This window comes from Elgaria multicarinata, chromosome 3, assembly GCF_023053635.1.
Source record: "Elgaria multicarinata webbii isolate HBS135686 ecotype San Diego chromosome 3, rElgMul1.1.pri, whole genome shotgun sequence".
Lineage (NCBI taxonomy): Eukaryota > Metazoa > Chordata > Lepidosauria > Squamata > Anguidae > Elgaria > Elgaria multicarinata.
Genome location: NC_086173.1, coordinates 118,045,019 through 118,067,208, shown reverse-complemented (window position 1 = coordinate 118,067,208; position 22,190 = coordinate 118,045,019). Strand labels below are relative to the sequence as shown.

Here is a 22,190-nt window from a genome sequence, read left to right as displayed (position 1 = left end):
TAGCACAACGGAACCTCTTACATCTGTTCTAGGGGCTTGGATTGACTGAACTAAGCCCACCACAGCTTTCAAAGGGATTTTTGGGAGTTGGTAGGAACTGTCTGCATTTAGAAAAGTAGTCCATCAGGGAGATGGCTCGGTCTTTCATTTTAGTAAGCCCTATTTCAGTATGCCTTCTTGTTTTTTATTATGTTTTTTAAAATATATATATTTCAAACTCTGTTTTGATGCCAGAAAGGCAGTATAGAAATACAATAAATAAAAATAAATAAATTGTGGCTGTGCTTGTGCAACACTGGGCACCCTGTTTAGCTACGCAATGCAGCCCGTTATGCCCCTTTAAAAGCTGTTTATGAGGATTGAGGGGCCTAGAGGGCCGCAAACTGTATCCCATACCTTGAGCAAGTAAAACCACTTTCTGCTAGCACAATGCCACCATTGGATACAACTAGGAGAAGGGTATTTTGTTTTGTTTTTAATGTGCAGCATTCAAGCCTACAATTGCTCTTATATAGTCTGAAGTGGTACAGTCCCAACAGGCCTGTGTCACCAACAGTTGTCAAAACTATTATAAAGCGCTTTAAAGCAGTAGTGTAGATCCCCCCAGCTCATAGGCTGCTTCCAGATGGGGGGCTCCTGGTACTACCAGCCAAAAGAACCTCCTATAAAGTTCTGTGAATCGGACAGGGGGATTGCACAATATGAGATTCGTCTGCAAGCACCCTGAGAGCCAATTCTCATTGACAAACAAACAAACCCACTAGCAGACAACACGCATGCAGTCTCTCATAGGACAGGCAGAACAACTCTATTCTCTCCCATTCCCCAGATATTGCCTTCTACCCCAGCTTTTTTCCCTTGGGGATTTGGCAAACTTTAAAAGGAAGTGCTTGTTTGCAGCCAATCACCATTTTTAATTTCTGAAGCCCATGTGGGGTCCAGAGGTATGTTTGTGCTCTTAATGTGACACTGTGCCCTTCTTATATTCAAGGTGTGCAATGCAATCCTAATCATGTTTACAAGAAGTTCTCTTGAACATATTTCCTAGCAAGCGTTTTAGGATTTCAGGCATAGTAATATGCAAATATATGTACATTTAAGTCAATTAATTAATTGGTTAAAAGCCAGATTATAATTACTCTTTAATGCATGGATACTATAGCCCTTCAAGGGCTGAGCCTTGGCACTGAAATTAGGTTATGGAGCTAAGCTCTTGTTATCCCTTGTTCAAATGAAGCCCTGAGTAGTGTGAATCAGCTACTTTTATGTACACAAATGCCAAGGAAACCTTTTCTCAGCAGGTTTCAGCCATTATATGGAGTAGAGCTTCAGAAAAAACACATTGACAGAAAGAATAATAGTATTAGCGAAGAGGCTGCGAAGAGAAGAACCACTTCTCCCCATGCCCTCTTCTCTGTCCGAGGCTTTCCCGGGTTCTGCCCAAGCACAGCAACCGCTCCACGTTTTGCGTCGCCCTCTCCGCAGGTTGATCAGTGCATAGATTGAGTGCGGGCAGCCGGTCTCTCTCTAGGACCCGGGTGACAGCTGAAACCGGGCAGTGGCCGGAATGCAGACCACTGCGCAATGCCTGCGATTTATAATTCAGCATCTTGGAAACCTGGGAGATCTTCTTCAGCAGCCACACCGACACTAGAGGGGGGCGTGGAGAGGCGGATGCGTGTAGAAGCTTCGGGAGACAAATCATCGCCGCTGCAGCTGCAAATTCAGAGCCACCCCCCTAATTGCTGCTGCTACTGCTTCTTGGCACAAGCCCCCTCTGCCTCCTTCCCTTTTTTCACCCTAAAAAGAGAGAGAAAGAGAGGCGTGCGGCGTGCGTGCGAGGGAGCGGATGGTGCCTGGGCAGCAGAGCTAAGCCGCATCTCTCTACTCGCCGTTTGGCTGCAGCATTTCCTTGCCGGCTTTGGACTCGAGCCGTTGGTGTATTGATCGAGCCATAAAGAAGCCGCCACTCTGCTCTTCTCCTTGCCCCCGTGCACCCTCCAGCTTGAAGCGAGCCTGGAGGGTGGGAGGGAGGACCACGAGACGGTTGCGGCGGGGAAAGTTGCAACTCACTTGGGGTGGGGTGGGGGAGCGCGGGGGCGATGCCGTCTGAGCCTGAGCTGCTGCAGCAGCCGGGGAGAGAGGTCTTTGCTGTGATCAGAAGGGGCAGAGCCCCGTGGGCAGCTGCACAAGCCAGGTCCGACTGAACGAGGAGGAGGAGGAAGGTGTAAACGCAGGAGCACAAGCATCATGAAGCCTTTGCCTCGTTGGGCACCTGGGGTGCTTCTGGCCTGGGGTGAGTATTTCCTAATTTTAAACGGGATTTTTAAAAAGTAGTTTTGTGTCGGATACATGATGCGTCTGCTCAAACAAAAAGGAAGAGCGGTCGGAGAAAATGCACTCAACGCAACCTGGACAAAGAAGCATCCTGTGGGGGGCAAGGCTGCCTGCAGCATGTGGATTTCAGGGGGGAAATCGCAGTGGACGGTTCCGGCAGGACGAATCCTGCAGACGGATTTGTGGGCAGTTCTGTCGATGTGGCCAGAAGCAACGAGAGGGCCTTCTAGATCCTAACTCCGCGCGTTCGTCTGCTTTAGGGCATGAATATGAGAGCAGGTTGATCTATGGAGATGGGAAACCCATTCCCAATGGTTTCCTATTAATTGGGGGGGGGGGCTGTGTCGCGCAGAGGGAGGGGCGCAAACATCTTTGTAATCTCTTTTATGTTTTCGGTGGGAAGGAGGGTCGTCTTCACTTTGGCCATTTTGTTTCTAGCGACACTGTTTGAATGGGTATTCCAGAAGAAAGGTTGTTTTCTTTCCTTGAAAACTTCGTGACTGTGCACTGCCAACTCACCATTGTCATACATAAACTTCTGCCTGTGTTAACTGTGACACAGGCCTTGGTTTCTTCCAGCTTCAGGTCCCCTTAGACGACTTTTGGTAATTAGCTGTAGCTGCTAAACCCTTTTACTACAACAAGAGAAGCTCTCTTAAAGTTTAGATTACCACCATCCTAAAAGTGAAGTACCACTTTTTAGTTAGATGCTTCAATACATGGGGCACCTTCCTATTAGGAAGATCTTTTCTATCATGTGATATACCACATAATGCTTAGCTTCCTTAATGTCTTTAGTAAACTGCTTGGTGGAATGGTTGCAAGGGTAAGTATCTTGCCATTCCAGTAGGAATGGAGAGTCACTGAGCATCTCTGCACGACAGGTTTGTTTTTTTGTGGTGGGGATAGGGTAGCCCACTTAGTGTAGCCCACTTAGAACTCTCTTCATGTGGAATGGAACTTTGTCTACAGAAAGTGCAAGTTCAAGTGCTAGTCCAATTTCAGCATTGTGAAATGTTAGGACCACTTCACATACCATATTGGGAGAATGGTGTTATACCATGTAGCTATGAGCGGTGTGGAACTACAGCATACTGGAAATTCACTGCAATATCACACATGTTTTGTATGTACAAAACAGTCCCTCCCTCATGATTGATTGTTGATTACTTCCACCACCACCACTACCACCACCACCACTACTGATTTCCCACCACTGATTTCCCAAATTGGAAAGAAAAGACTGGAAAAACTGTTGGTTTTACTCCATCATTTGAAGGGTAAAGTTTTGAAGAACTGGTATGGAATTTGCTAACAGCAGCAAAGGTTTTACTTGTTCAAGAGTGTTGTGATTCAACTAACCCTTCATTGGAAGAATGTTTAGTGAAGATTTCAAAGCTAGTTGAAATGTCGAAGTTAATTTAATACATCTGTTTGAGAGATGAAATAGGGACTTCTGGGAGGAATTGGTTCCCTTTCATCACCTCAGTGGACATTAGATATAATTTGGACATTGTTATACTCATAACTGTCCTCTGCTGAGAGTAGTTGCTTAATATTGATTTATGAATTTCAGAGGAGTGTATGAAGTTGACCTAGAGAACATTGAAAATAGCCCTGATATAGTATGCTTTCTGCATGCCATAGCGGAGCTGGGATTCCTCCTGCATACTGCTGTACAGGGACAGCATCCAGAATTACTTTATACTGCATTGAGAATCTTTTTGACTAGCCTGTAACTTTCTCCTCCCTTTCTGCCCTATTTTACGGCCTCAGGGTGTTTTGATTGCTTATCATAAAGTTTTAATCTCCCAAAAAATATGATACTGGAGATGGCCTGACATCAAATTAGACTTTGGCTCTAAAGAGTCTAATCTTGAAATTTTGAAAAGGGGATAGGGTATTAATTAAAGCCGATTAAGTACAGAAGTAATTATAATTAGAATAGGTAGGAGGCCTGTGTTTCTAATTTTGTATAATCGCATTGAAGATATTTAAAGACAGAGACCCTGTTCCAAAAGAAGAATGAAAAAGAGCTTTTAATAGTCTGCACAAACTTCAGCTTGTAGTTCCAGAGAACATTGTAATAGACCATTAAAAAGATTCTTTAAAAAAAAAATGATTTTTTTTTTTTTAGCAATGGTCTTGGACAAATGGAGGCCAACTGGTCATTCTGGTGGTGATGGAATAGAAGTGGAGCATGATAGCCCTTCTGCTTGTAAATTGCATCTTACCTTCTTGATTATGGTGAAGGAGTGCTTCTGTAAAGGGGTCATTGTGGTCCAAGGGATAATTTGACAGGAATTGGATCTAGATGACTCAGGGTTCATATTCTAAACTTGGGTTTTAGGACTCATTGACTGGGTTCAGACAACACGATAACCAATGGTGGTTTAAATCGTCAATGGCTGGTTATTTAACTCATCATGGGTTATTGTGTTGTGTGGTGGAAGTTTTTTAACCAATGGTTGATTATTTGGCCAAAATAACCAACGCAAACAACCAACCCTGTGCAGAGTTGGCTCTTTGAACCACCATTGGTTATTGTGTTGTGTGGAGGGCACCGTTTGTTATTTCCTCAGCCACAGTTGGTTATTTTGTCAGCCACAGAGTCGCAAGGCAAGAGTGGTCAAAGCGGTAGCTACCGCACTAGTCCAACTGACTGGATAGACTTTTGACAGCAATGGCTGATGGGAGGACCAAGGGGGGAGAGATGGCAGGGGATGATAGTTTAGTATGTTTTTAGGATGCTTTTAGGATGTTTTTAAACAGTGTATACCATGTTTTTAATCAGTATTTTATGTATTTTATGCTTGTTGTTCCCTGCCTCCATCCAGTCAGAGAGGTGGGTAAGAAATAAATTATTATTATTATTAACTCAGCGTGGTCTAATAGTCAACTCAACGGTGATCCTAATCCACACCACAGTTGATTATTATCATATTGTGTAGAGAGCACCCAGTAGATAAACTGTCAAGTTGATTCACCCCACTGTTGACTATCATGTTGTCTGAACACAGCCATAGTAACATAGATGTCATGTCCCTAAAACCTGGATACTGTTCCTCCTAATTCCAGACATTTGGAAGTACATTGTAATTAAGTGCTGGTCCAGGAAAAGCACTCTATATGTGCTTAGAGGCAGAATCATATATTATCATTTCTACCTCATCAAAATCCCTGCTTTTATTACAGGCAAAAATGAATGTGTGTGTGAGAGAGAGAGAGAGAGAGAGAGAGAAAGAGAGAGAGAGAGCACTAGCTATTTTCCCATGAGGTTTCTTTCAGTGAATGTTTAATACCAAATGTCCTGGACAAGGTGCAGATGTGGCTCTCACTAGAGCAGTGTCCCAAACTGCAGCTTTTTCTTTCTTTCTTTCTTTGTTTTTTATATATATATAATGTATTAGAGTTTGTTCATTTGTTACATATATATCCTGTGTTTGCTCCATGGAACCCACAATCCTTCCCTTCTCTATTTTATCTTCACAACAACCTTGTGAGGTTGGTTAGGCTGAGTCAGTGATTGGCCCAAGTGATCCAGTGAGCTTCCAATGGGCACTAGAATCTAGTTTTCCCAAGCCCCACTCCAGCACTCTAATCATCACACCACACTGACTCTCCAGTGTGCACAAGATAAAAATAAAGTACAAGTGTTTAGATATGTATAAAAAAAGCAAAACAAAGATATGATTGGAACAGGATAAGACACTCCAGAGAAAACAAAATGATAACACAGTGGGGTAAGGGTGGATTTGATTTAAATCACAATTTAAATCACTACTCAGAGACTCGATTTAATCGTGTGACTTCCCCCCCACACACAAAAGTGCACTCTATTCATTGATTTTTTTGAAACTTAACACTCTAGAGGTAAGGGGTTGATTCTGTGTACATAGATTTGCAAAGGAACAATGGGATTGTGATCTCTGCAGACACAAATCCACAGTTTTGAGAACTGTAAAACCAAGCATCTGTGATAATATCTTCTAGACAGAAAAATTGCCCAATAATCTTACAGAAACCTCTGAAAGAGCATGACATTGTGAATGGATTAATGGAATTAATTTACCAAAAAATTTAAACATTGCATGAATGTACAGCCTCATGCTACATAATTAAAAACTAATCCTTATTTCATGATGAATAATCTTTGGAATATAATGTATCTTAAATAGAAAACTATCTTTAGATAGGTTTTTCCTTAAAAAGCATTTTATTAAAAAAAATCCGATCTAAATCAAAAAAATCCGATTTAATTCAAAAAAATCCGTTTTTTTAATTTTTATTTTTTTAAAATCATTGATTTTTATCCACCCTGCAGTGGGTAGAAGACGGTTGCCAAGAACAGATGGCACACAAGTAAGCTATAATGGACAATTTCAAATATTAGGAATAAGTTCCAGAGTCTGTAGACATAAGATAAGGCAGAGATACGGAGAACATAATGGAGAAGAATTCAGGTCTACATAACAGCTTTTTCTCTGTTTTCTGAGGAGTGAATGCTAACACACTTATATGGGGGAAAGAAAGTGAGCATATATCAAGATACTTTGCCCTTCCTTGGTGGTTCTAGATTCTGGCGGGGGGGGGAGGCGCACAGGCTCTTCCCTTTCCCCCACGTTCTTGTTGAGTGTAATCTGTTCACTCTGTATCAAAGAACTTGGCACTAATAGGAACATTTCTTTTTTCTTTTTTTACTAAGTCTTGTAATTGCATATGGGGATGAGGGGCATATTTAGGACTGTGGTGACTGGTGAGGAAGGGATAAGTTTGCCTTCCCCGTGCTGGGATCCAGATAACAATGGGATGGGGCAAGGCTCTACGTAATTGAAGTAAAATAAAAGAGTGATCTATATGCTACTTGTTAAGCATAACGCGTAGTTCAGTTGAGCTATTTAAAATCAAGCTTCCATCTGCATAGGCTCCAGTATATGCTTCCTGGTGTAATGCTGGAGTATGACGGAACTGGCTTTTATATACAGAGGACTGAGGGGAGACATGATAGCACTCTTCAAATAATTGTCACATAGAGGAGGGCCAGTGTCTCTTCTCTTTTTGGGGGGATTTTAACAATTTTATTGTTTTCTACAAAGAAATAGAAAAAAAGACAAGCAAAGAAAGAAAACATAACAAAACATCACACACTTAACTAACAATACAATACACTACATCTAATAAAAACACATATGCAAAACATATAAGGCCATATTCCATTTGAGGCAATCTTCATGTCAGACATATAGGCTATCAGTAACTTCACTTTAGCCAGCCCAGTGTTATGTAGGCCAGGATTTCTTCTCAATCAGCCCAGAGTGCAGGACATGGAATAATGGGCTCAAGTTACAGGAAGCCAGATTCTGGCTGAACATCAGGAAAAACTTCCTGACTGTTAGAGCAGTACAACGATGGAACCAATTACCTAGGAATGTCGTGGGCTCTCCCACCCTAGAAACATTCAAGAGGCAGCAAGACAACCATCTGTAAGGTATGCTTTAAGGTGGATTCCTGCATTGAGCAGGGGGTTGGACTCAATAGCGTTATAGGCCCCTTCCAACTCTAATATTCTATGATACACTAATAGGTCAGACCAGGCATTAAACATCAGTTCCGGGGCTGAGCTTTGGAACTGAAAGTCTTTGGCGTACTATCTGTAAAGCTTTAGTTCCCCATTTGTAAAATGGAGCTATTAATGGCTAAAGTGTCAGACTGGGAGTCGGGAGATCCGGGTTTTAGGCCATGGAAACCCACAGACTCTTAGCCCAACCTACCTTACAGGGTTGTTGTTGTGAGGATAAAATGGAGAGGAGGAGGAGGATTATGTACGCCGCCTTGGGTTCCCTGGAGGAAAAAAGCCAGGATATAAATGCAATAATATTAATAATAATAAAATCATAGTGCTATTGTGAGAATGAATGGGAGAGAAAGACAAGAAAAGCACTTTCCATGCTAAAAGAGCTATAGAAATGATTAACTATTTGTGGTTCTCTATGTTGAAGTGCATAGCTTCTTGACATTACAGTTTAAAGGTATACCTTGGAAGCGGGCTCTGAGAATTTTCTAAATTGGCTTTACAAAAAAGGAAGGGTGCTTTTATTCAGTTAGGTGCTGCTTATTTCTTTTATTTTTGTGTTTTTAATTGATTTGTTTTTTATGTCATATTTTAATTACGTTTATTTTAATCTTGATTTGTTTTTCTTATTAGTCACCTTGAGTGTCATTTTTGGTAGAAAGGTGGGATATAAATTTAAATAAATTATCATTTCCTAACTTATGTTTGTCAGTTCTTGTGCTATGGCAACAAAGCTTTTAAATAAATTAAACAGGCTCTTAGCAAAAAGTGTTCTTGTATACAGCAAGGGAAACAAAGGCTTGGATCCAGTGGTGCTGTTCCACCAGCAGAATGGAAATTGTTGGCAAAATGGATTTCCCCTTCCTCTGGCAACTGCCCTGCATGCACCCACAAATCTGCTCCAAGGATTGGGGGACTGTTCAGAGACTTGGGAGGCATGCAGGGGGCTGCAGAGAGGAAGAGAGGACGGAGAGCACCACTTGCTCGATGTTGGTTTTAAACCAAAACTGTTAAAAGCATTTGATGTTGCATTTTGTAAATGTAAAGACCTCCTCCAAGTAACTCCAAGGTGGACTAACTAAAACTAAATCCATGAAACTGATACTTTCTATTTATGGCAGCAAGTTCCAAATCACAGGGAATGATGGGGAAATTCATTAGGCACTCAAGCTATGGTAAAACCCTTGTGAAAGTAGTCCTAGGCCATAGCTAGATGGGGCTTTATCCCAGGGCGAACCCCAGGATCGTCCCTGTGTGTCCACATGATGCACAGGGGATCCCGGGATCAGGGAGGGATGATCCCTCCTTTGGCCCGGGATCTCGCCCTCCACTTTGGCCCCATTTTTTCCGCGGTCCCTGGCTGAGCCCGAGACTGCGGAACGTGTGACTGGGTGCCGCGGGTTGACCTGGCGCCGTGCAATTCCTCGCGTAGAGCCAGGAGGTGCACACAGGGTGCAGCACTCCTCAGGAGCACTGCGCCCATCAGGGGTAGGGTGGGGGGAGTGGGGAAAATAATTTAAATTAAAAAACTTACCTAACTTTTGCGCAAGAGCGTTCATGGCTGCTGTGCCTTTAAAAAAAATGGTGGGCGCAACGCCTCTCCTCCTGAGATCGTCACGTGTCGCATGTAAACGGAGGAGGGATCCTCCGTTAAACACAATGTGAGATCTTCCTTCCTCCTCCGTCGCGAGATAGCAGGTAGGTCTAGCTAAGACCATAGACTGCATCCTAAATTTACCGTAAGTCCTCTAATAATTTTAAAAACAGGAAGGCATAAGTGGAAACCTGAAAAAGTTCACAGATGCTTTTTGTTTATGTATTTTTAAAAATCCACTCCTATATAGATATACACACTTTCCTTTCCTACACTCCTATTCCCATGCTCTAATGCTTGACTGCCATTGAATAGTGTTGCTGCTGTCTTTCTCTGCACTCCTCTGCAGCATTAAAACGAGAGTAAATATAATAAAGCAAATGAAAGAAAATGGAGAGCTGAGGTTTTTTTAAAAAAATATCAGAGCTAAAACAACATTAAATATTACAACATGATTTTAAAAGGTTGGGAAAATAAAGAGCACTTTGCCTAGTGCCGAAAAGACTTGAAAATAGGCACCACATTGGTCTCTCTCCATCTGTGGTGAGTAGAGTAACACACTTGCTTAGACAAAATTATTATTAATTATTTTTATTAAATTTATTTATTTATTTATTTATTACATTTTTATACCGCCCAATAGCCGAAGCTCTCGGCTATAAATAACAATAATAAATATTGCTTCAACTTCATGAATAGGTATATGACAAAGTTACCAGCTCCCATGCTAACTCGGGGCTAAAGGGGGTGGGTAGTGACCCCTGTGATCACTAGGCTCTTTGTCTTCTGCTAGAGGGAAGGTTCAGCAAGCTGCTAGAGTCCTCTGCTAAGCTAAAAGAGATTGGTGGACTGCATCCCCATTTCAGCTAGCCAAATACCCAGTCCTCATCAGTTGAAACTAATGCCTGCATGCAGTGCGCATCTTGGTTTTCACCAGTTTTGTGTGAAGATAATGACTCAGCTATTTATTTATTGCAAAGGTGGGTGGACTCTATGGTTCATACAGAACCTCTCCTACTCTTTATTTAATAAAAGTGACTTTGTGCTTGACTTTCTTTTTGACTTTCTACATATCAGGCTCATAGAAGCAGAAACAAGGAAGTTGTTATTATTATTATTATTATTATTTATTTATTTATTTATTTATTTATTTATTTATTTATTTATATAGCACCATCAATGTACATGGTGCTGTACAGAGGAAAACAGTAAATAGCAAGGCCCTGCCGCATAGGCTTACAATCTAATAAAATCATAGTAAAACAATAAGGAGGGGAAGAGAATGCCAACAGGCACAGGGTAGGGTAAGCAGGCACAGGGTAGGGTAAAACTAACAGTATTAACAGTATACTCTTAACAGTATACTCTTAACTAAAAGTATACTGTATACTGGCCCCATACTTAACATAAGTTTAGTGTATTAGATGTTGCCTTCCCAAAGACTTGTCATGGTTGGCTACCTTCCTAGGAAGCCTACTGAAGAGCCCCCTGGACCTGCTACTCCTCTTCACCATTGCAACCTGCTCGTTCTCCCTTCTCTTCCTCTTGACCAGATTGTGTGGAGGAGAAGCAGTGGGTGTCAGTGCCAATTAGCTTGTTGGTGACTGGCAAGCAAGCAGGTAGTAGCAATTATGAGGAAGAGCCGGTGGCAACAATATTGGTAAGAAAGTAGACTCACTGACAGAGCCTCCCCATGAGGGTGTCTTGCCAGAAGCTCTCCAAAACCTGGCACTGGCATTGGCACCGATTACAATATTATGGTAGAAAGAGTAGACTTGCTGTTTAGAGCCTCTTGATTTCTCTGCCAGTCCAGTTTCTTGAATTCCTTTCAGAAGGGGCATTGCAACAACCCAGGGTACATTAGCCATAATTTCTAATAAGATTGTTATATTTTGCAAATTAAACAGACAAAAGGCAGCCTTACAGTTGTGTTGAAGACTCCAGATGTGAAAGTGATTAGGATATTATTGCTGTGTTCAGACAATCATCATCATCATATATTTATTTGTTACCCGCCTCTCCCTCTGGATCGAAGCGGGGTACAACACAAATAAAAACACCATAAAATGGAGACCCGAGCTTGGCTTGATAAGCAAAGATGTGGATGAGCTTTTGCCTGCACATACAGCTCCTTCGCTCCTCCCTTAGTGGCATAAGCAATCAAACCAGGTAAATCTCTAACCATAGTTTCTGTTATTCAGATGAAATGAGAAACTATGGTTACCAACTTTGGAACAAGCCAGGATATTAAAACTGCCTTATTCTGTAGCTGGGAACCATAGTTTCCTGGTTTTGATGAAACTATGGTTAACTCAGCAGAATCCAATCCTATTTATATTTGTTCAGCAGTATGTCCCACTTTGCTTAGTGAGGCATACATCTTAACTAAACCGGCATAGGATTATAACCATCTTTAACATGGCCACTCTTCCAGAATTTAACTGTACAATGCTAATGCTTCATTTTAATGCTATCCAATAAAAATAAATAAGTAGGATGATCTGTCCAATTTCATTTCAGCAAAGGTAAGGTTCTCTTCCTGTAAAGCAATGCTTTTAACTTGCCATAATGTGATCCTCCAACTGCCAGGCACAAGATTGTTCTTGGTCCTTGGAATTCCCTGGGGCTCCCATTCGCGTAAAGGCTCCTAAATAGTTTTATGGTGATGAGAGGCGGAAGATGCAATCTGGAACTAGCTGTAGTCTTAATTTTATTAATAACCAGTAAAGATTGTGGCAGTTCAAAGACTTAAACTAATTTTCCTGCTGCCTCTGGAGACAGGGGAGCTGTCTGTACATTTTTAAAGCCTCACGGTGGCTGTGTGGTGGCACTGCATCAGTTACATGATGCAGCAGCCACCTTACAGCCACTGCAGGGCTTTTCTGCAAAGCTGTGGAAGTCGGGGACTTACCTCCGACTTTTTATGCTGGAACGAGATGAACACAGCCCTTCCACCGCCTGCCCTCGCTCCAACGTTGCAGTGGAGGTGTTCCCGAGTGGAAGGCGACCCCTGATTGGTCGCCTGGGCAGAGGGCAGGGGGCGGAGCTGGTGAATGGCCACCAGAAAGCCTGCACTGCCTTCTGCATCAGGATTAGCCACTGCCACCTGCCAGCAGCGAAAGTGGGGGGCTTTCTCAAAAGCAGTGGCTACCCGGCGCCATGAAGGCAACCTCTGGGACTGTCTTTCAGTGTAGAAGTCATGAGTCAAGATGGGCTCTCTTGCCATAATAGATGGTCCCAAGTTAACTCTGGAGACGAAGGATGCTTCCAGAAAAATGACTCCTAGGGCTACCAATCAAAAGACATGGTGCTGCAATTCCATCTTTCCCTCTTTAATAAAATTTCTGTGATAAGAAAAAGGATGGAAGAAGTGGTGGGAAAACGAGAGAGAGAGTTACAAATGGAAGACATTGTTGTCTGGACCCTCCATAAAATTCCATGAGTGATGCTTGTATTATGTTATGATGGCTGTATATATGACCTCCGTAGTATCAGAGGCCATATGAGTCTGAATATCAATTGCTGGGGACAAGTGGGAGGGTGCTATTGTGCTCACGTCCTACTTTTGGGCTTCCCAGAGTCATGTGGTTGGCGACTGTGGAGAAAACAGTGCTGGACTAAGTAGGCATTTGGTCTGCTCCACCAGAGCTCTCCTTATGTACCTATGGACTTCCAAGTGGCATTAAATGCATCTTCCTCCTTTCAGTTATTTTGCTTGACTAATTTTTAGTTACTTAAACTGTTCAAGTTCAGAAAATAAGGGTGGCTACAAATTCTATGCCATCAATCTTTCTAAGTAAATCTTCCTTTAATTATAGGCACTAAAGGTTCACTTACCTTGTTCATACCCCAAGGGGGAGCTGCAAGTCACAGAACTTCGATCAGACCACAACCTGGTTCACTCATAATGCCAACCCAGATTTTATTTAACGTATGGTTTGTTGTCCTATCAAGGGTTTTGTCTGACAGACGCTCAAACAAACCTGGATTGTTAGTTTCCTTCCTTCTTCACCCACTCCCTCTCTGTATCTCAAATGCCTTTGTAGCACTGTAGCATTGGCATGTAGAATGGCTTTTTTCCCTTTCTTTTTCTGTACTTTCTGCCACCTCTGTAGCCTGCCCCATGGTTCTGGGTTCACACTCCAGGACAACAGAGTTTACAACCCAAGAACAAACTCAGTGGTGTAGTGGAGCCAGGGCTCGCAGGGACACAGTGCCAGCACTTTTTTTATCAGCAAGAATGCTGATATCTGCCACTCCCTCAGAATTCTCTTTTGCTCTCAGATTAGTTATCCGGAGATGTGGGCTGAGGTGTCATCAATTTGTGGATGACACCCAGCTCTGCCTCTCCTTTTCATTAAACCCAGGTGAAGCAGTGGCTGTTCTGAATCAGTGCCTGGGCACAGTAATGACTGGATGAGGGCCAACAAACTGAGACTCAATCCAGACAAGACAGAGGTACTGTTAGCAGGTGGTTCGACTGTCCGGCTAGGTGATGTTCATCCTGTTCTAGAGGGGGTTGCACTCCCCCTAAAGGAACAGGTTTGTAGTTTGGGGTTGCTCTTGGATCCAAAACTGTCACTTGAGGTGCAGCTGGACTCAGTGGCAAGGAGCACCTTTTATCAGCTTAGGCTGATATACCAACTGCGCCCTTATCTGGACAGAGATAGCCTAGCTACAGTTATCCATGCTCTGATGACCTCTCATCTGGATTACTGCAATGCGTCATACATGGGGCTGCCTTTGAAAACGGTCTGGAAACTTCAGCTGGTACAAAACAGGGCAGCATGTTTATCAACTGGGACTGGCAACGAGACCACATCACGCCAGTCCAGGTCCAGGCCCGATTCAAAGTGCTGGTATTAACATTCAAAGCCCTAAACGGCTTGGGGCCAGGTTATCTGAAGGAACACCTCCTCTCATATGTTCCTGCCTGGACCCTAAGATCATCCTCAGGAGTCCTCCTCTGTGAGCCCCTGCCAAAGGAGGGCCTTCTCTGCTGTAGCACCCTGGGCAGAGAGGCAGACACCCCACAGAGATTCTAACACACCCACATTCCCAGGAGTCCTGTATATTTTCTGGGCTATTGGCAAAAAGGGAAACACAAATGTTAGTTTAATGACCCATGATGTAGCATATCCTTCAGATAACCTGGATTATTGATATGGAATTTCTGTACTCTCCTTGGAAGTGTGGCTATGAGAACTGTCATGAATGAGCACCTGCACTTCAAAATTTATTTATTTATTATTTATTTATTACATTTCTATACCACCCAATAGCCGGAGCTCTCTAGGCGGTTCACAAAAATTTACCACTACTCCAAACCATGGATTCTTTTTCTGGGTTGTTCATGGTTAACAAACCATGATTTGTTAGCGTGGCTGGGTTTGTACATCATGACCACCCAGAATTCAACTGCCCATACCGTGTCCATTATCCGCTGGATAATGGAGAAAGCCAGGGAGTTCCAGAAAAACATCTATTTCTGTTTTATTGACTATTCTAAAGCCTTTGACTGTGTGGATCATAACAAACTGTGGCAAGTTCTTGGTGGTATGGGGATACCAAGTCATCTTGTCTGCCTCCTGAGGAATCTGTATAACGAACAAGTAGCAACGGTAAGAACAGACCACGGAACAACAGACTGGTTTAAGATTGCGAAAGGAGTACGGCAGGGTTGTATACTCTCACCTTACCTATTCAACTTGTATGCAGAACACATCATGCGACGTGCTGGGCTTGACGAATCCAAGGCTGGAGTTAAAATCGCAGGAAGAAACATTAACAATCTCAGATATGCAGATGACACCACTTTGATGGCTGAAAGCGAGGAGGAGCTGAGGAGCCTTATGACAAAGGTGAAAGAAGAAAGTGCAAAAGCTGGGTTGCAGTTAAACCTCAAAAAAACCAAGATTATGGCAACCAGCTTGATTGATAACTGGCAAATAGAGGGAGAAAACGTGGAGGCAGTGACAGACTTTGTATTTCTGGGCGCAAAGATTACTGCAGACACTGACTGCAGCCAGGAAATCAGAATCTTGATAAAATAGTTAAGAGCAGAGACACCACACTGACAACAAAGGTCCGCATAGTTAAAGCAATGGTATTCCCCGTAGTAACCTATGGCTGCGAGAGCTGGACCATAAGGAAAGCTGAGCGAAGGAAGATAGATGCTTTTGAACTGTGGTGTTGGAGGAAAATTCTGAGAGTGCCTTGGACTGCAAGAAGATCAAACCAGTCCATACTCCAGGAAATAAAGCCAGACTGCTCACTTGAGGGAATGGTATTAAAGGCAAAACTGAAGTACTTTGGCCACATAATGAGAAGACAGGATACCCTGGAGAAGAGGCTGATGCTAGGGAAAGTGGAAGGCAAAAGGAAGAGGGGCTGACCAAGGGCAAGATGGATGGATGATATTCTGGAGGTGACAGACTTGACCTTGGGGGAGCTGGGGGTGGCAACGGCCGACAGAAAGCTCTGGCGTGGGCTGGTCCATGAAGTCACGATGAGTCGGAAACGACTGAACGAATAAACAACAAATACCGTGGATTAGTGTTATGTGGGAACCCAGCCATTGTTGCCTTCTGCTTGGAGCAAGGAACAATGTTTTTTGCATGTTATAGATAAATAAGCAAAATCTGAGTGTTGAAATGAGGAATAATGGGATTATGAAGTCCTGTAAGTACATGGCTGTCTGAATTTGTGCACAGTTCTAAATGGCAATTTAAATACATTAATAAGTTTCAATTTAATTAGTTAAAAAAGTCCATTTATGTCATTTAGATGAATATAGCTGGAGCAAATTTATACATGAGGAAGGGATAGCTGGGATGGAAAATCTGCCTTGTTCTGTTTTACCAGAACCATGTACATATTTTCTGTTCACCAACTCTTTGCCATATTGACTGGCAGCAAACCAGTGAAAAAGAGGACCCTGAAAGGGTTGGTGTTGCAGTTTGAGAGGTGTTGGGGACTAGTGTTGGCCTCCCTGGAGTTCTTTTATTTGATGACTCTTTGGGCTGTTTCCTATGCAGCGAACACTTTTTCTACCTTTACCACGAGACCCAGAATTGTTGCATTGCTGACAGCTGTTCCCCGGCAGCATATGGGAAGTGCGCATTCACCATCATCTCAAGGTAGTTTTGGAGGCTTGGTGGAAGTTGTTCTGACCTCCTGTGCTATTTTCCTGCTAGGATAGAGGGTCTCTACTGGCAGTAGAGAGTTTTTCCTGCCCTGCCCTTTATTTAGGTTCCTGGGATGTTCATGCATGAATATCCTACTTCAAAATACATAGATGAGTATGCTTTGTATTCCTTACAATGGGAAAAAAACACACCTGGGTACATGTTGGCAGTTTCTTCCTGTAAGCTGGCACAGGTGAACAGAGATTGGATTATAATACTGCAAAAGCATGGTTTGATTTTGAGCACAAAGATAATTCTAATGCATCTTATGCATCCTCCTCCAATCAATGTACGATTGTCCCAAATGCTACATCACGGGTCATTAAACTAACATTTGTGTTCCCCTTTTTGCCAATAGCCCAGAAAATATACAGGACTCCTGGGAATGTGGGTGTGTTAGAATCTCTGTGGGGTGTCTGCCTCTCTGCCCGCTTGGTCTGTGCCAGAGGAATGCTGACCTTTCGCCTATGTTTTCTGCAGCCCTAATTAAAAGTGATTGCTCTGCTGGGCTTCCTAATCCTGCATTCAGAATGTTTTACTAATAAATAAGAGACTGGCAGCAAAAGTGAGAGGGGGGTTAGATATAGGGGTTCAGGACTCATTTCCTATAGTGGAAGTATCAGGGTCAGATGCTTTGGAATAATCATGGGGAGATGGACAAAGGAGCTCTGTCTGGGCTCTGAGCCCTCTCTGTGTTCACAATGGAAACCACGGAGATTGTGTCCCTCTTGGTGCAAATCTGCAAACCAGATGACCATCCAATCCTTGTGTGCAATCTACCCTATACTGTGCACTACCAATGTGTGCAAGCATGATGTTGGCTCACTAAGAAGCATTTGCACTGTTTGCAGAAGCTGTTTAAGCATGGACTTGGCTATACCACACCACAAGACAAACCATTTAACATGCTCCTGCTTTGACTGCAGAAGGAATGTGTCAAATCACAATGGCACAACGTTTGTGCCGAGTCACAGTTTTTATGCAGTCAAGCTGTGTTGTGCTGCAGAAAACAATAACTGGAAGAGGGTGGCTGAGATTGTAAGCCTATGAGTCCTTCAAATCCTCCTTGTAATGAATCGTTTTTCTGTGGGATGCTGCCCAGCTTCTATCAGCCCTAGGAAAAGAGGTGTGTTTTGTCTTTTTCTGTGATCAAAGGGGGTGTTTGCAAGCAGCTAATCAGTTTTCACAAAGCTAGACTTTCTCCTTTGCTGCTTCAACAGTTCTAAGTGCTCCTCCTGTACTATCTAAGTTGGGATTAAAATGAATCCCTTCCCGCCCTTGCTCTCACACTGAGAGAAAGAACAGAGATAATAGCAGAGGAAAGACAATAGTGGGTTGGCATGGTGTTTGTTTTTAGCACTAATTCTGAATCAGTTTTGCAACCTTCTGCCAGTGAGAACATAAGAATTGTTTTGCTTGATCATACTGAAGGTCAGTCTGTTGCAGAGAGAATCTACTTGGTAACAATGGCCAGGTAGCACCGAGAAATTGACAAATAGGTTGCGATGGGCACAACCACCTCATTTGTCCTCACTTTCTGGTCACTGGAGGTATACTGCCTCTGAATATGGAAGTTCTGTTCTTTGCTATTATGTCTAATAGCCATTGACAGAGCAATCCTCTACAACCTTGCCTAATCCTTTAAAAAACCCAGCTAAGTGTTTTGTAGCAATGAATTCCATAAGCCAATTATGCATTTTATAAAGAAGTACTTCCTTCCATTTGTGCTTATTACCTGTCAGCTTCACCAGATGCAACTAGAGCTCTTGTGTTTTGATGAACCATTCGCTCTCCCTACACTGTTCATAGCTTTATTAAGCTCTGTCCTGCTCTTGCACAGTCTTTCTTCCCCAAGCTGATGATACATAACAGGAGCTCCTGGGTATCTCAGCCTGCCTTTGCCTACCAGCAGCAGCTTTTATGAATGAAGCCTTTATGGAAAGGGATACCAAGAGCAGATGCTTCCCTTGGATGATCATTGTTCTCTTGTCTCAAGTGATTATCAATAAATGCTCATTTTTGACCCAGCTCCCTTTTTTAAGTAATATCTGCAGGACAAAGCTTGGACACAAAGTGGGGGGAACCTCTTAACTTAAAGCTGTGTGTAAACAAAAGCAGGCTAGCATGTAATCTTCCTTAAGTTCCTTCCCCCAGTTTCAGAATCCTCATGGAATACAGAATGGATAATCTAGGATGCTCAGTGGAGCACTTAGATATACACATATCACAGCTGTATTAAAAGAACTGCAATGGAAGCCTATTAGCTACCAAGCCATGTTCAATGTTTTGTTGTCATTCAAACCCCTAAATAACTCAGGGCCAGGATACCTAGCTGGCCACCTTCCCTTATATATATACTCAGATGACCTTGGAGATCTTTTGACCAGGCCTTACTGGTTGTTCTGCAGCCGATGGAATGTCACTAGGTAACGATACATATGCAGGCCCTCTCAGTGGTGGCACCATCCTTTGGAACACTCTCCCACGTGTGGTTCGAGAGGCAGACTGGGTGGAAAGTTTCAAATGTCTCTTGAAAACACACCTGTTTACAACAGAATATTGTGTACAGTTTTGGTCACCACATCTAAAAAAAGATATTGTAAAGCTGGAAAAAGGGCAACTAAAATGATCAAGGGACTGGATCATCTCCCCTATGAAGGAAGGTTACAACAGCTGGGATTGTTAAGCTTGGAAAAAAGGAGGCCAAGGAGAGACCTGATAGAGGTGTACAAAATTATACATGGTGTGGAGAATGTGGATAGGGAGACATTTTTCTCCCTCTCTCAAAATACTAGAACCTGGGGTCATCCCATGAAGCTGATTGGTGGAGATTCAGGATAGATAAAAGGAAGTACTTCTTCACACAGCACATAGTTAAACTATAGAATTCACTACCACAAGATGCGGTGTTGGCCACCAATTTGGTTGGATAAATTCCTGGAGGAGAAGGCTATCAAGGGCTGCTAGTCGTAACAGCTATGTGCTTCCTCCAGTATCAGAGGCAATATGCCTATGTACACCAGTTGCTGGGGAACATGGGTGGGAGGGTGCTGTTGCACCATGTCCTGCTTGGGGGGGTTCCTGGTGGACAGCTATTTGGCCATTGTGGGAACCGAGTGCTGGACTAGATGGACCCTTGGTCTGATCCAGCAGGGCTCTTCTTACGTTCTTAGGCTTCCCCTGACTCTGACATGGGAGGGACTCTGTTACCCCTCTGTTTTATTGTCAAGGTATGTTAATGTTTTAAAATGTTTTTAATGTTTTATTTTTTATTATTCATATCTTTCTTTATTGTTACATTATATTTTAATGTAAATCTTCCCCTGCTTCAGTACACACACGCTTAGAGCACAATCCTATGCAAGTTTAGACAGAAATTAGTCATACAATTCCCAGCATTCTTCAACAAGCACGGCTGGCTGGCGAATGCTGGGAGTTGTAGGACTAATTTCTGTCTAAACCTAAATAGGACTGCACCCTTAGTATGGCAGTAGGTACTGTCTCCATATTCATTCCTTATCTATGTATTTAAGAGATAGCAAATTATCCAAAATCTAAATGAACAAACATTTTCCTCCGTTTCTCTTCACCTTCATTAAAGCCTGCTGTTCCTGAGGAGGTCAGGCTGGAAACAATGAGGCTTGATCTTCTGCCCTTCCTAGCTCTTTGTTTTGTGAATCTAGTAGAAGAAGGGCTTTTATTTTGTCCTACATATCTCTATGTGGCAGGAATTTGCCAGAGGTCAACGTTTTTACTGTTGAAGGAAATTCCTTATTTATTATATGTATTTGGGGCAGCTGATTACACTTACTGCTGTGACATTGTTCTGGTTTATAGGCTGAGACGGTGTAGACGCCTTCCAATTCTACTATTCTATGGTTCTATAATAGGCTTGTTGAGATCCAGGGTTAGGTTAGAGAGGTTGAAGTGCTTCCACACCAGTCATCATACAGTATTGACACAAGAGGTTTTTTTGTGAAAAGGGTTTTACTTACTTTATTTCTGTGACTGGAATGTGGAAAAGCAGATGGTTTCTAGGGTTCTAGTTAGGCAGGTTCTTCTGTTCCTGGTCCTGCATGGCATGTTTACAGTGTTTGAACTGCTAAGTGCGCAGTAATGTTGCCTCAAAGTTTTTACCTAGCACAAATTACATCAAAATGGAAATTGAAAAAGAAAATACTTTCAAGCTTAGTTAAGGAAGATCATTTTTGTAGTTAAGGAAGATCATTTTTGTAGTTAATACCCAAATAACCTGTGCAACCTTGAAAGAAGGTGCCAACCTAGCTCACTACAGACAGTACATTAAAAAAACACAGACACTGAGCTCAGCTCGGTACCCCAGGCAACTGCCCAGCTCGCCCACACCTAAGGCTGGCTCTGGATACATGACAGACAAGAAGTTCAGCCGTTACAGTGGAGTTGAGAGAAAGAAGGGAAGAATAAGAGGGGGGAAAACATTTCTAAGAAATTCATAATGGAGGATGCAATATCATATGGGAAGCATATTTCATAATTTCACATAGGATCTATTATACCGGCAAGGCTATTTTGAACACCACACAGACAGGGGTTATTCTTTGAACTGATTGTAGTTGTCCTGGATGCTTATCCTGAGAGTGTAGGGTGACCAGATGCAATAGAGAACAGGGCTTCTGAAACTTGAATAGTTAGAGATTTCAACAGGTGTAGCTAGCTACACAACTATTAAACATACAGGAGGGGTGTGTGTGTGTGAGAGAGAGAGAGACAGAGACAGAGGGCTTTGCTAGATCTACCTGTTAATCCGGTGAGGAGTAGGGGCAAGCCCGCGCTGCAGCAAGCGCGGGCCATCGCCCCAGTCTACACGTGACACGCAACGGGATAAGGGAAAGCCCCGTCGCGTTGGCCATTTAAAAAAAAACTTAAAGGGGCCATTTGTGCAGGAGAGCACCATTGACAAGATAGGTCTTTTTTAAAAAAAGGGTTCCCCGCTCCCCCTGCCCCCGATTTCCCCCCTGCAATGTCTGATGCCCCCCTGCCCAACCGCCATATCCGATCCCCCGCCCGCCCGCCTGCTCGCTTGCCTGCCCTCTCACCATGTCCGATGCCCCCTCCACCCCCCCGGCCGTGATCTCCGATCCCCCCCCCCGGCCGCGATCTCCCCACCCTGGCTCCGCTCTCCCGCCGGGTCTGCTCTTCCCCCCACCCTGGCTCCGCTCTCCCCCCATCTCTCCCGCCGGGTCCGCTCTTCCCCCCAGCCCCCATCTCTCCCCCCGCGATTCCCCCCCCGCCCGTTGGGCACAGTGCTCGGCTTCTCCTGGCTACTCGCGAGTAAGCCGCGTAGCCGGAAAAAGCCGCAGAACCGGCTAGACCTTCTGCAGCCCCGGGCTCAGCCCAGGGCTGCGGAGATACCGGGCCACAAACGGTGCCAGTTATCCCGGGCCAAGGGAGGGTTTAGCCCAGGCTGACCCCGGGATCCCCTGTGCGTCATCTGTGCGTCACCTGGGCTAAACCCTCGTCT

General features: G+C 43.5%; 1 protein-coding gene across 1 annotated transcript in view; it reads left to right on the top strand.

The window, feature by feature from the left end:
- Positions 1 to 2,085: 2,085 nt before the first annotated feature.
- Positions 2,086 to 22,190, top strand: part of PODXL2 (podocalyxin like 2) — a 58,145-nt gene continuing 38,040 nt past the window's right edge. Inside the window, exon 1 of the mRNA XM_063121371.1 lies at positions 2,086 to 2,296. Within this exon, the coding sequence (XP_062977441.1) occupies positions 2,251 to 2,296 (46 nt within the window). The 5' untranslated portion in view covers positions 2,086 to 2,250. The remainder of the gene's footprint in view (positions 2,297 to 22,190) is intronic.